The sequence below is a fragment of the Papio anubis genome, chromosome 13, assembly GCF_008728515.1.
Source record: "Papio anubis isolate 15944 chromosome 13, Panubis1.0, whole genome shotgun sequence".
In the NCBI taxonomy this organism is placed as follows: domain Eukaryota; kingdom Metazoa; phylum Chordata; class Mammalia; order Primates; family Cercopithecidae; genus Papio; species Papio anubis.
In genome coordinates, this window is record NC_044988.1 from 7017714 (window position 1) to 7031873 (window position 14160).

The following is a 14160-nucleotide window of genomic DNA, read 5'->3' on the forward strand; positions in this document are numbered from 1 at the left end:
GGTGTGGTGAGAGTCAACTCCACTGGCCTGGATAGAGCTGCTTGCCCACTCACCCCCTGGCACATCCTATTCCCACCTACCAAAGGTCACTGACGATGTGCATGTTCGCCTTGGATGCATTTTCCTCCTTTAACTCGTGCTCTTCAATTTCATATTACAAGGACATTATTTAAAGAGGAAAATTTGTCCTCATCAGCTGCTCCCATCTACTTCCCAGCTCCAAAGCACGTATGTTTTCCTAGTCTCCACCCAAGTCTTTATCTTCAGTGGAGATGCAGCAGCATTGGGGTGGATGGCAGAGGGTGGCACTGGTCAGTGACTACAGGTCCCAAGGGAAGGCCAGTCGCTGCCACCTAGGCCAGCAATGCTCTTGCTGCCATGGCTGCTGCTGGAAATCAGTACCCCTGTGAGACGGGGGCTCCTCTTTGTGCAGCTAAAGGAAGGCAATTCTTCCTGACGCCCACAGCAGGTAATAGAGGCATATCTGAGACAAAGTTATGCAGCCTGTTAACAGCAACCTTCCCTATTATTTGATCCACATCAGTTTATATCATGAAACAACTGGGTGGAGGGAAATCTACTCATTATCCTAAGGACTTTCCCTTTTGAAAGTCTCTGTCTTGAGTTTTCCTGACCCACCCTTTCTTCCAAATTAAAACAAGATTCTTGCTACTAAATTTAATTCACAGGAGAACCATGATTCAGATTTTTTTTTTTTTTTTTCAGTGTGAGTTGAGTCACAATTCTATGTATCGATTGACCTCTTTAGTGCCCTAACACTGGCCACGAAGAAATGAGATACTGCCAGATTTTGGAGAAAGTTAAAGAAACAGAGACATAAAGCTTAACATGACAGTCACTTATCTTATGGTACACACTAAATCCTCATGTGCCTTATTAATATTACAAGGCCAGAAACCAAAAGCAGAATAATGAGGTCACAATGCACCACTACCACCACTCAGCCATTGTTTCCAAACACCCAGACTTTCTTCTTTCACGCGGTCTGCTGAGTACTTCAGAGGCAGGCATTGCTCACCATGGCCCAAGCCCGTTGACGAGGCTAAAGGACATCGGGTCTTATCTGTAACAATGATGTCGACGGGATCCATTTTTCTCACAGACTATCTCAGCATTCTTACTGAACTGATTAACAGAAGTAACTATGATACATCAGAATAAAAATAGAATATAAGTGCAAGGTGGGGGAGACATTTATTCACCGCACTGGGGACTGTGCCACATCCACAAGGACGCTCAATAAAAATGTGTTGAACAAACATATGAATGAATGGATGGGCGAATGAATGAAAATAACTTCTAAAAACTAGAAGATGTGAATGAAGTATAAACTAATGTGCTTTAAAAATTAGCTCTCTCTCAAGCCTTTATGCTAATGAAGAGAAATAAGAATGAATAATTCCAAACAACAGTCTATTTCTTTTAAACATTTACATATGATTACAGGACTGTGCTGTGGTTTCACTTCTGATTTGTAATACAATTACCCTGCCTCTGGAAAGCTGAGTGAGGCAGGTAGGAAAGACCATTTCATTCAATAGCACCACCGCCACTCATGGGCACGTGGTGCCTGCTGCCTGCCACTAGATGTGAGTGTCTCCATGGCTAACTGTGGCTGCATTGAAATTACAGATGTGGGGTGGATTCGGGAACCAACTCTACAAACTTACAAGTGACCACGCGCTTCGCTCTGTGAATGTCCTTGAATGAAAGCAAGTCTCACCTTTTTCTGCAGCCCAGGGTGCAAACTGGGTGACAGAAACTGGGTGATTCCCTAGGCTTTCCATCCTTCTTTTTTTCCCAGTTCTCTCCCTCCTGCAACCAATTCTAGGCTGAAAATAGGTTGTTGTTGTTTTTTCTTTTTTTTTTAAGCCTCTTTAAGTGTTAACATTTACTGTCATTTCAACTCCTTTGATTTTCCTTGCAGGTAGGCACATTCTGAGATCCAAAGACGAAACTTGAACAGACATGGCATTAAAGGATGTCCTCGGACTAGCCATCACAGGCGATGAGAGGGAGCATCACCCCTTCTTGACGTAAGACCTCCTGTCCCTCCCACTGAGGGCATTATCCTGGGGTTGCAGCCTCTCTACACTCACAGAATGTTCTCCAGACCAGGAGGACTTCCAAATGGCTTGTTCCAATTAAACCAGAATGTAATTCCCTGACATACGAATCCCGTAGGGAAGAATTTTAAAACAGAGATGGGGTTGTCAAAATATGCTGAAAGGGATACTAGGGTGTCAGGAATGAGTAAGAATTAGTAGCGATGGACACAGAGAATCTAACCCCCTGGGCATGAATAATTTATACCCTTACTAGCAGTGTGTTGTTCAGCCCTAGTCTATCTTGGCTTATGGATCGGGAAACAGATGGGAGATCTTCCTTGAAAGTTAGAACTCCATGTTTATAGCCAAGGAAGCTTGGGGCTTCATTTCCATGCTGCCCAGCACAGACCACTATGTGATGATGAGCCTTTTAAGCCAAGCCACAAAGAACTCTCACGGCTCTCAATAACCCCACATCAACTCTCTCCTACCCAGATCCCTGGGCTCCCTGCCCCTAATCGCTTTCTGGTGACTAATGGGACTGGAGCAAAGAATGATGCCACAGTTGGAAGAATGTGGAAGAAATGGGAGGTTTCCTATTGAGTCAGTTAAAAGAACAGTAGTTATTTTATGATAAAGATGACGCAAAATCCACGTTTCATCTTTCCCAAAGCACTTGGTGAATATGCCACTTAGTAGAATAACTAAAACAACCTCTAAAAGAAAATGCTCAGTTAAAAAGAAAAATTTAGGCCGGGTGCAGTGGCTCACGCCTATAATCCCAGCACTTTGGGAGGCCGAGGTGGGTGGATCACAAGGTCAGGAGATCGAGACCATCCTGGCTAACATGGTGAAACCCTGTCTCTACTAAAAATACAAAAAATTAGCCAGGCATGGTGACGGGCGTCTGTAGTCCCAGCTACTTGGGAGGCTGAGGCAGGAGAATGGCATGAACCCGGGAGGTGGAGCTTGCAGTGAGCCGAGATCACACCACTGCACTCCAGCCTGGGAGACACAGCGAGACTCCGTTTCAAAAAGAAAAAGAAAAAAGAAAAATCTGAGGAGTTTGTAAAGAATGAGCACAGTGGCATAACGATAAGTTGTAAAAATATTATTTTAAAAAAGTAATGACATTTAATTTTAATAAAAAATGTATTTCCAGTCTACATTATTATTAGCCTTTTATTCTTTATGTTTGTATTTGAGAGATCCATTCTGTCCTAATCAGTAAGTGTCATCTGTTCTGCACGGTGAGCAACAAGGTGTAAATGAAATGCTGACCATTCCATTCTCTTCATTTTCGCCAATACTCAGAACAGGCTCAAACCCGCAGTCCACCACTAGATGGCATGAGCCACCTTAGCTTTCTACCTTCCGAAAGAACAACTGGTGATTTTTCCTTAAATTTTATGAATTCAGGTAATGACATCACTCTGCAATAATAAGTCCAGTTATAAATTATTATCCCTGATTTCCTATTGGTAAGGTTTAACTGCAAATAGAAAATGTACTTCACAAGTATTCTTTGAGTGCCTATGTTTAAAAGCTGGAGATCCAAAAGTGAACAAAAGAGGAAAAAATTATTGGTCTATGGAACTGACAGGCCCATGCAGAGTTTCCTGATTCCAGAGTATCAGGTCCTAACATCCATTTACTAGATCTTAATTTTTACTCCCAGATTCTTGGGCCATTTTCAAATTAGGCAATAGCAGTAATGTAGATGACAATATAGTCATCAGTCATCACAATGATAGTGACAAAAGAGCCAGTTGGCTTTAGAATATTGGCTGCAATAAACTAGGTGTGGTTTCCTTTTTTTGGAGGAATTACCCTGGTTCAGTAGACCCCCCACAGGCGAGGGTGGACTGTTGGCCAGGAAATAGGCTACCATCAGCCTTGCTCCGATATCCATGAAAATAACACTGATCTCTGCAATTACTCTTCTCTTACAGCGAAGATCTAAAGTCTGTTCCTTTCTAATTATATGAAAACACATTTTCTCAAGGGTCTAGTCTACTAAGGCATTACCAAGCAAAAGAGTATGACTTGAGGATGTTTCTTTCTTTTTTCTCTTCCCACTGAGCCCTGTACTTAAATGTAAGTTTTAAAATATTATAATCACCAATGTATGTGTTGGAATAAAACATGAAAAATGGGTTTTAATTGGAAATTCTGGGACATATTTCAGTTTAATCCTCTTAGGGGATGTGCCTTTGAAATGCAAAGCTGAAAAGTTCCCTGGAAGTCTTTAGGGATGCTGCTCTTCAATTTCCACCTATTTTCCATAAAAGAAGGATAAGGTTCTGTGCTTAAAGCAGCAGAGAAAGAAATTCCAGGACTAATACTGGGAGGGGTTTAATTCATTTAAAGACTACTAGTTGTATTCTTTAGTTAATTTTGTTTATATTGTATAAGCATGTTACTACTTTCTTTTCTTTTCTCTTCTCTTTTCTTTCTCAGAGTCTTGCTCTGTTGCCCAGGCTGGAGTGCAGTGGCACGATCTCTGCAATCTCCGCCTCCCAGGCTTAAGTGATTTTCCTGCTTCAGCCTCCTGAGTAGCTGGGAGTATACGTGTGTGCCACCACGAGTTTTCACCATATTGGCCAGGCTCGTCTTGACCTCAAGTGATCCACCTGCCTCGGCCTCCCAAAGGGCTGGGATTACAGGCGTGAGCCACTGTGCTTGGAAATATGATACTAATTTCTAAAGACAAGTTTAAAATGCATCAGCCTGTTAGTAATTTTATGAAACATTTCAATTATCTGATTGATAATCATCTTCAAATCAACACATACTTTTCATCAACTATCTAGATGCTATAGATAATTCAAGTTCTGACATATATATATTTTTTGTGCCTGAATTATTAAAACAACTATTTATGCTGAGAAAATTAACAAGTTCAAGAAAGTTATTTATCTCTTAGCTAACATGATGGGACATTTGACATTATTCTCACAATTCTTTTCTCATGACTGATTACATAATGGAAAGTTCCCCGTGTGTTTGTGAAAATATACATATTAGCTCTAAAATATTTCTGATAAGCAATTAAAATATTTTTAGTCTATAGCTTAAACCACACAACCTTGATCTTTTAAAAATTATCTCTTGATATTTTTGGCACTATATATGTGTCATCATTAGTAATACTTATTCCCAGTTTCTTACTTCTATAAAAAATTCAATGTATACTTTAATGTTCTTATAAACTTAAATAGAAACCAAACTTTTTTTTTTTTTGCCAGAAAGGTATTTTCACAATAGTAATAAGATTAATTACTCTCTACTATTTAATTTTGTTTTAAAAAATTGATTAAAATGTTTTAACAGGCTCAAATTTAAAAAGATACAACAGAATTTACAATGAAAAGTGGAATTTCTTAACATTCCCATCTCTTACTCCAGAGGCAACCAGCATTGCCAGTATTTTCTGTATTTTTCTAGGATACTCTATATGATATCAACACATTCTGTATATATGTGTGTGTGTGTGTGTGTGTGTACATGACATTGTCTTTTACAGTTACCATTATATTTTGAAAACAATTCTAGATCTCAGTTGTCTCCCACGGTAGCAATTTTACTGTAACTAATTTCATTTGTCTTCCATTGATAAGCATTTAAATTATTATCAGACTTTGTCAATTATACAGTTTTGGAAAAAACACCTTCACATGTACATGATTTCACATAAATGCAAGAATATCTGTACATACTTAGAAATACAATTGCAGAGCCTTTCTTACAGATTGCATCATTTCAGACTTCCCCAAGGAAGAGTAGGAGTGCTAATCTACCACGCCTTTACTACAGAGTTACCAAGCTTTTAAAATGTGGATCCGTTTCATAGGTGGACACAGCTAAGCACCATAGTTTTAACTTGCATTTCTCTTCTCATGAAGTTAAACAACATTTCATATGTTTAAAAACTATTTATGGCCGGGTGCGGTGGCTCACGCCTGTAATCTCAGCACTTTGGGAGGCTGAGGCAGGTGGATCCCGAGGTCAGGAGATCGAGACCATCCTGGCTAACACGGTGAAACCCCGTCTCTACTAAAAAACACAAAAAATTAGCCAGGTATGGTGGCGGGTGCCTACAGTCCCAGCTACTCGGGAGACTGAGGCAGGAGAATGGCATGAACCTGGGAGGCGGAGCTTGCAGTGAGCCGAGATGGCGCCACTGCACTCTAGCCTGGGCGACAGCCGTCTCAAAAAACAAAACAAAACAACAACAACAACAAAAAACAAAAAAGAACTATTTATATTTGCTTTACTATAAACTACTACTGATATTCCCTGTCCATTATCCTAGTAGACAGTTAATATTTTTCTTAATGATTTGTAGAATCTCTTTGTATATTAAAGCTATTAATCTATGTGTCAGCATTAGTGCTACTTACTCCCAGTTTCTCATTTCTCTTTTGATGATGTTATAGTTCTTATCTACACACATATTTCTTTATTTTTAGGTGGTAACTGATATTTTCTTCAATTTTTTTCTGACATGTTCTCCTGTAGTCTAAAGATGCACTAAAACTTATTTTCTAGGTATTTCGTTAGCCACTGTGGGTAATCTGTGGGCGTGGTTTGCCTTGGGTAAACATGAAAAACAGACATAGTTATTTTATTCAGGTGTAAAATACACCTTTTCTTCCTCTCAAACACTGCATTAAATCGTTCTGTTCTATGGTCAACATGATTGAGAACTTCTTGAGTATGAGTAAACTTGGAAAATTATTACTAAATAAAACCTCACGGGTTTTATGTCTTTTATTTCTGCTGTTTCTAATAAATACTTTAGGCAATCTACTTCATGAGTGGATGCTCAATTATATGCTAAAATATCGGTAAAAACACCAATTAATATGAAAACAAAAAGAATTTCTGATAAAAAGAATCAATTTTACCCCACTGATAATAAAAGTAGAATGGAAAAAAAGCAATTCAAGCACATCATATATACATATTTTGGGGGAAGGAATAAATGAGTCATTATAAATAAAAGTCATTAAAAAGAACTTATTTTTATTTTCCCTCAAAATCCAATAATAGAACAAAACATGGAAATCAATGAGATGTCAACATTACTGCCTCAAAAAGAAAACTGTTTTTTCTAGTCCTCAGATTACACCTCTTCTTTACATCTCACATTTGCAGTTCTGTGTTAGACGTTTAAGCCATAAGGAAGTCACCATGCACTGCCTGACCTCACTGTGCAGCGCACCTCACAAAACCCGGGCGTTCCCTCCATCACAACGTAACTTACATAATCAATTACCAGAACACTGCAACACCGGAGTCTGGCCACCAAAAAGTAAGTGGGCCATCTTGGAAAAGATTTTCCGACATGATAATTAGCTATGACAGATGACGCCAACTGAAACGACTTTAAAAAGACACTTGAGCACAGAAAGCATGCTCACACTGATGGACTTCCAGCTGACGGACGGAGGACCCACACAAAAAGCACATGATGTACCTGGGGTGCGGCTGCCCAGGAATGGCAGGTGTGAGCAAGGGCAAAGAGGCCTGGAAGCAGAGTGGCAAGAGGTGGGGGGCAGTGCACACGCAGGGCAGGCTGGGCGGGCGGGAGCTGAGTGCGGGTTGGTCCTACCACTTAGTTGGACAGCAAGCAGGGGATGCTTTAGCACCTTTCTGTGGCCAGGCTTTGGGAAGGAGTATGATTTGATTCTTGAGATTATTCCACCCGCTGACCAAGTCTAGAAACCACAACGGCAAAGAGGAACAGTAAATGTTTCAGAAGACAAATACAGGATCCCTTCCATGACATGCTACTTAAACTTGCTTCTGTAATCGCACCACTAACCCCCTCCTGCCCCCGCCAATGAGATCTACCACGGGCAACACCTGATCATTGGGAAGGCTTCTGGAAGGGCCTGCCACTTGGGGAGAAGGATCTAGAAATATATTTGGGAAATATGTTCCACTGAAGGCTACAAAATTAGAGCTGTTACATTTACTAGCTCATGCTTCATGTGGAATTATTAAGTCACAAACTCAAGACAAACCACCCGAAAGAAACCACAAGTAGATCTGAGTGCTCAGTTGTGTTGCTTCTTCATGGTGGGTGCTGGTTCCATGGTGGAAAATTTTTGTGGAAATTAATTGAGTTGTACATGTAGGACCTCTGCATTTTTTCTCCGTACGTATTTTACCAGTCAATTAAAAAGTTATTCCAAAATATTTAACTTCTTGTAGCCATTGGGTGATGATGGCTAAACACAGGGCTTGACATTATTTTAAGAGTTCTCAGCCCTAAGCCCTCATCCATCTGAAGGGTATACGGATCTGTCTTATGGAGCCTATAATATTAAGGTAGAGTTGCCAGGCCGGAGAGCCCTGTAAAGGGCAAAATAAAGTCACACCTCCATAAAGGCATTACATTTTGATCCCAAAGTTCACTGGTATTTTAGCAAATTCATGTTCCCTGCATTTGATAATAAGTGCTGCCTCTGGATGGCCTCCCCTGTTTCAACCTGGGCTCAGCTCCTGGGCAGCCAATTGTCCCTACTGGAGGCAGGATGTGTATTTGGCTTTCTGCAGATTTTGTTTTTCAAGGGTTACCAGGCAAAAAGTGAGGTGCAGAGGGCACACTTCACAGATGGCATTAAAGGGCATAAAAAGTCCATATAGGCTGGGCTCACGCCTATATGGTGGCTCACGCCTGTAATCCCAGCATTTTGGGAGGCCGAGGTGGGCAGATCACGAGGTCAGGAGATCGAGACCATCTTGGCTAACATGGTGAAACCCCGTCTCTACTAAAAATACAAAAAAATTAGCCAGGCATGGTGGCGGGTGCCTGTAGTCCCAGCTACTTGGGAGGCTGAGGCAGGAGAATGGCGTGAACCCGGGAGGCAGAGCTTGCAGTGAGCAGAGATTGTGCCACCACACTCCACCCTGGGAGACAGAGCTAGACTCCATATCAAAAAAAAAAAAAAAGAAAGAAAGAAAAAAAAAGTCCATATGAAGTCCCCAAGAAAAGATCAGGAAAAGAATTCCTACTTAGAGCATAAATCTGTACCTGACCTCCTAACAGGCTGGAGGGAGGAGAGAGCTGGGGTCCTGTGGATTATACGTGTGTTAACATAGACGGTTCAAGGATGAAGTTAAAAAATATGTTCCCATTTCTCAAATATTGCAAGAGGCCTACTTCTGATTTAATATTGGGTTTCATTCGCATTGTGTATATTCTCCAAAAATGAAGAGAATTTCACCTAGACAAGAAGTTAAGAAAATGTGACTAGGCAGGGTGTGGTGGCTCATGCGTGTAATCCCAGCACTTTGGGAGGCTGAAGTAGGAGAATAACTTGAGGCCAGGAATTTGTGAACAGCCTGACCAACATGGCAAAACCCCGTCTCTACTAAAAAATACAAAAAGTAGCCAGGTGTGGCAGGCACCTGTAATCCCAGCTACTCGGGAGGCTAGGGCATGAGAATGGCGTGAACCCAGAAGGCAGAGGTTGCAGTGAGCCGTGATTGCACCACTGCACTCTAGTCAGGGTGACAGAGTAAGACTCTGCCTCCAAAAAAAAAAAAAAAAAAAAAAGAAAGAAAGAAAGAAAAGAAAATGTGGCTAGTTTATCACTAACAGTAGGCTGATTGTGCCTAACACTCACTAGAAATTCCAGCTCATTAAGGAAAATGTTTTGAAGGGCAATCAAAATATCAGTGACCACCACTCCTGTTAGCTAAAACATGCTTTTCATTTGTGAAATATGCAACAGCTTCTCATTCAGTGGTATTCCTAGTGACACTTACCGCAGGATGGGAACCTGGAAGTTGCGGACGACCTCCAAAATTAACATTTCCTGGTTGAGAGAATATGGACCATTACTACTCTATCTGTGGAAACCACTTCCTTTCCCCCCACCCCCTGCAGATCGGTCAATGAGATCAGGATGTGCTGCTGCTTGAGAAGTGAGCACGTTTTCTGCAGGTACTTCTGACCCTCTTTTACTTTTTCCCGCATGCAATTAAGACAAATAATTACAATTTTTTTAAAAGTTAAAGCAACCAGCTAAATTTTGATTCATGATCTACAAAATTGGAGTGCTCTGATAACGTTATTAATCAATCCGTAAGAAGAAGTCCTCATCCAATCCGAAACTGCAATCAGCTAAGTCGAAAACGAGGCTGATTGTCACTGATACCTCAAACAGTGAGACTCCGGTGTCTCGGGAACTCACCCTGTGTGCCGATTTTTTGACACGGGACAGTAAGAACTCTTAACAAACCATCTGCTTTATAAGAATAATGCTCGACGAGCTGAAAGAGAAAAAAGTAAGAAAGTGCGGTAAATAACAAGGTCAGGAAACAGAGAAATAGTGACTGAGAGCTGCTGACTGTTGGGCTTTCAAAGTGGCCCCAAGACGCGTAAATGCTTTGATGTGCATAAGTCCACTCCACAAGGGTGGCTGGGGAAGTGGGCCCACAGCTAGGCATCCTCCCTCTTGGGCTAGGGGCAGCAAATTTTTTTTGTAAACAGAAAGTGGTATTTTTGGTTTTTGTGGGCCTCATACCATATCTGTGTCCTTTGTTTACTTATTTATTTATCCAAAACAACATCTTTAAAAGCATAAAAACCATTCTCTTCAAGGACTACACAGAAACAAGCTGAGAGCCAGATTTGGTCTGTGGGTTTGCAGATCCCTGGTCTACAGTAAAGAATATTGAAATAGGGTAGTATAGCAATCACCAATTCTCTGTGAAATGGCACTGGGGCCCTGCAGTTGGGGTAGGGTACAGAAGTACCTTACAATGCTGTCAAGAAAAATCAATGAAATCATGCATGGGAAATTGGAATGTATTGCTGGCATTTTTGAGGTAGTTTCCTAAACACAGTCCCTAGAAAATATACAATGAGGAATATATAATTAGAGATGAATGCTATGATCTACCAGGGGAATCAATAAAAACAGTAAAGAGTCTTGGGAAGGACATTCTCCATAATTAGAGATGCTTAACACCATGGTGAGCGCTCAGCCTTTGAAACTGTGAGAGAACGCCACACACACAAGATGCCCTTTCCGGAGAAGGTGAATGAATAGCTGTTTATAAGTGATGGGGCCTGGGACCTTGGAGCATTAAGCTGGCATAGAGGACTCCAGGTGTCCTTGCATTCCAGAAGGCCACATTCCCTGCTCACCTCCCTGATACGCTTTGGGGCATTGAGGGTAGAAAGGTTAAATACTGTTTCGAATCAATAGCATTAAAAGAAAGAAGCCTGTGGTCAATGATGAGACATGGCAATGAGCCACAAAATCAAAAGACAATGTAAATGTTGTGACTAACATTTTTTAATATGATCATATTCACATTCAAAAAAGGAGTATTTTTTTTCCCCAATTACAGCACTAGAAACCAAATCACATTTGGAAGTAGTAACTTTAAGTGCTTTAAAGGGGCTAAGGCTCTGTAGTCTCAGTTTTTGAAAAGACAGGATTTTGAGTTGAGTCCTTTCCTCAATATTGACTGCATGTGTGGCCCCAGCTGGGCTTGGGTGAGGACATCCGAATGTGCCTTGATTATGCCCCTCACCCATACATGTTCGAGGTAGCTGGTGCTCTGGGGTGGTGGGGTAGTGGCAGTCAGTTGGCTTTCTCTGTGTCTCTGAACCTACTACAGTTTACAGGATGCTCTGCTAAGATGATGTGTGAAGTACTGTTACTTTTATTTCCTTCATTATCAGCCAGTGTAGCTGTGATGCAAAATTAAGACAAGCAATCTGTGCTCACTGCGATTCAGGGAAAGCAGCGCTGAGCATTATTTTAGTGCTTATTAGTGCCTAAGGAACTTCCAAATTGTGAGTTGTTTCAGGGTTTGCTAGTAGCTGGGTCAGGAATATGCACTTTTTAGACCAGGGCTGTGGCAATCAGTATGAGCAGCAGCCTGGAGCCCGGGGAGTATGCTTTCTAAATTTAGGATGTGCTTCCTACACCGCCTTAGTTTCCACAGAGGGAGACTCGATTTACAATGAGGAGAACACCTGACATTTGCTGTCTAATTCAGCCTCTCACACCACCAACAAAGGCCTGCTTAGCTCTTCCCAGGCCTCCTTCCCCGGGCATCCATTCCTCTATTTTGTGTGTCTTTGTCTGAAAGGCTGTTTTGGGCTGTAGTTAGAATATCCTAGGAAGAAATATTTTCTAGCTCTCCAAAAGAGGATGTCTTGTTAAACTCTGAACACAGACCTGCACGTACATCACCTTGTGGCACCGAGGACTGAGCGGCCCTGAACAAGCCATGGAACCTTCGCTCACCTCACATGACAGCCTCTGGACCAGTGCTTTTCAAACACAGAAGCCACCTGGAGGCTGAAAGTGGGGTCTGATGGGCAGGTGGGACAGGGGCCCAGGTGTGGGGCAGGGGCCCAGGTGTGGATCCAGGTGTGCGTTTCTCATGAGCTCCAGGGCTGCTGCTGGCCTGGGGACCACACCGTGGGGAGTGGGTGGTTCGGTTCCTCTTGTGTCTCAGAGTCCATGGGACAAGAAGCCCCACATGCCCTGTACTCTACCCACAAGGTGGGAAGAAGAGGCCGGGTACCTGCCAGAGCGTGTCGAACTTCTTTCCCTCGGGGATGGAGAGCTTCCCTGTCTTGTCTTTGTCAATGCGATAGTGCAGCACCTTCCCTTCGTGCAGCAGGCACAGGGCGTAGGAGCCGTTGTTGTCTCTGGCTCGGATCCTAGAAGACAGGATGGAGCTGCATCATCCCCAGGCCTGCCAGTCCCCAGGTGGGACCTGGGAGGAAGCACCCTGGCCTGAGTGGTCAGCAGCCGCTCCCTGGGGCCTGTCACCCGGCAAGGCAGCCGGAGGGCAGAGTCTGGAGCCTCCAGGTCAAGGGCTTTGCCCAACCCAGGAAGGCCCCGTTTACCACTCAGGGATGATGCCAGTGGGCGAGCTTGCAACAAGGAAATGTTAGCAGGTTGGTGATGAATGGACCATGGCTAAGCTCTAGCAGGGCCCAGGAGCTCTGGGCAGTGATCAGGAGAGCCTGGTGCTTGGTAGCAGTGATGCTGCTCAGGGCAATGAGCACGGGCGCTCCATGGGCCCTGATTACTGTGGAGCCCAATGGACTCACCTTTCTTCACCAGGGCCTGCATTTGGGTCAGATCCAAGACGGACAGCTCCACTACCCGGCTTGGGGTGTGGGCGGGGGTGTCTGGTGGGCATTTTAACCAGCCATCTTCTGGACCAGAGATGGAAGGATATGGAAGCTTCCATCCCCTGGGCCTTCCTCACTCCCTCCCACACTCCCACTGCAGGCAAGGGAGGCAGGGCTGGACTTCAAACACTTTCAAAGGATGATATTGTCGGGTAACACCCCCAGAAGAAGAAAATGACATCCACTGTGGGGTGAAGAGACAGAGCTGAAACCAGAGCTGTGCTGGCCGTGCTGAGCAGCCAAGGCTCTGTCTTCACGGTCATGCTGGGCGACCCTCAGTACCACCCCCTGCCCTGGGTCCTGGTGAACAGAGACACGGGAGTCTGATGCCAGGCAGGGAGCAACACTCCCAGTGCAGTGCATGCGACGCGAGGCTCACGACTGGAGGACCCCTGGAAGACCTGTAGGACTTGGGGAGTTTGAGGTCCCGGTGGAGGCTGGAAAGGCATGAAATGGGTGCGAATCCCCCAGTTTAGCTTCGTAGTGACACCCACAGTCCCATTCTCCCCTCTCCACAGCTGCAGCCCTTTGGATCATGAGATCCTAGGTTCTGAGGGTGAGTCATGAAGGCCTAGGAAGCCCCTTTGGCCTCTGCATTTTCTAAAATGAGGAAGCTGAGGTCCAAAATTGTTAAGCCGCATGCCCAAATGCACTGTACTTGGGGCAGAGTTCAAGGGTGCCCAGCTGCCTTGGGACATCTGGGTACTGGGGAAATTTCTGATGCCTCCTCCTGGTTGCAAGAGGTCAGATACATGGCCACAGGGAGAGTTGAGATGGCCTTCAGAACTGGACATGGCCACGCTTTCCTGTCCCTTGCCATGGAGACTCATCTCAAAAAGCTAACCCAAGGCTTGAAAGCTGAACGACGGCATGGGAGGAGTGAATTTCAGAATAAGTGTCTTTTCT

The 14160-nt window shown here is 43.4% G+C and overlaps 1 protein-coding gene across 6 annotated transcripts in view; it reads right to left on the reverse strand.

Annotated features, from left to right (window-relative positions):
* SYK (spleen associated tyrosine kinase) overlaps nt 1-14160 on the reverse strand; it is a 78362-nt gene that overhangs the window by 48945 nt on the left and 15257 nt on the right. For 4 of the 6 annotated variants that reach the window (XM_021927675.2, XM_031654051.1, XM_031654054.1 and 1 more), the window contains exons 3-6: nt 12636-12774; nt 10280-10358; nt 9852-9901; nt 7724-7792 (exon numbers count right to left, since the gene is read on the reverse strand). In XM_021927675.2, coding sequence (XP_021783367.1) covers nt 7724-7792; nt 9852-9901; nt 10280-10358; nt 12636-12774 — 337 coding nt within the window. The remainder of the gene's footprint in view (nt 1-7723; nt 7793-9851; nt 9902-10279; nt 10359-12635; nt 12775-14160) is intronic. The other 2 variants (XM_031654053.1, XM_031654055.1) reach the window with 1 other exon arrangement.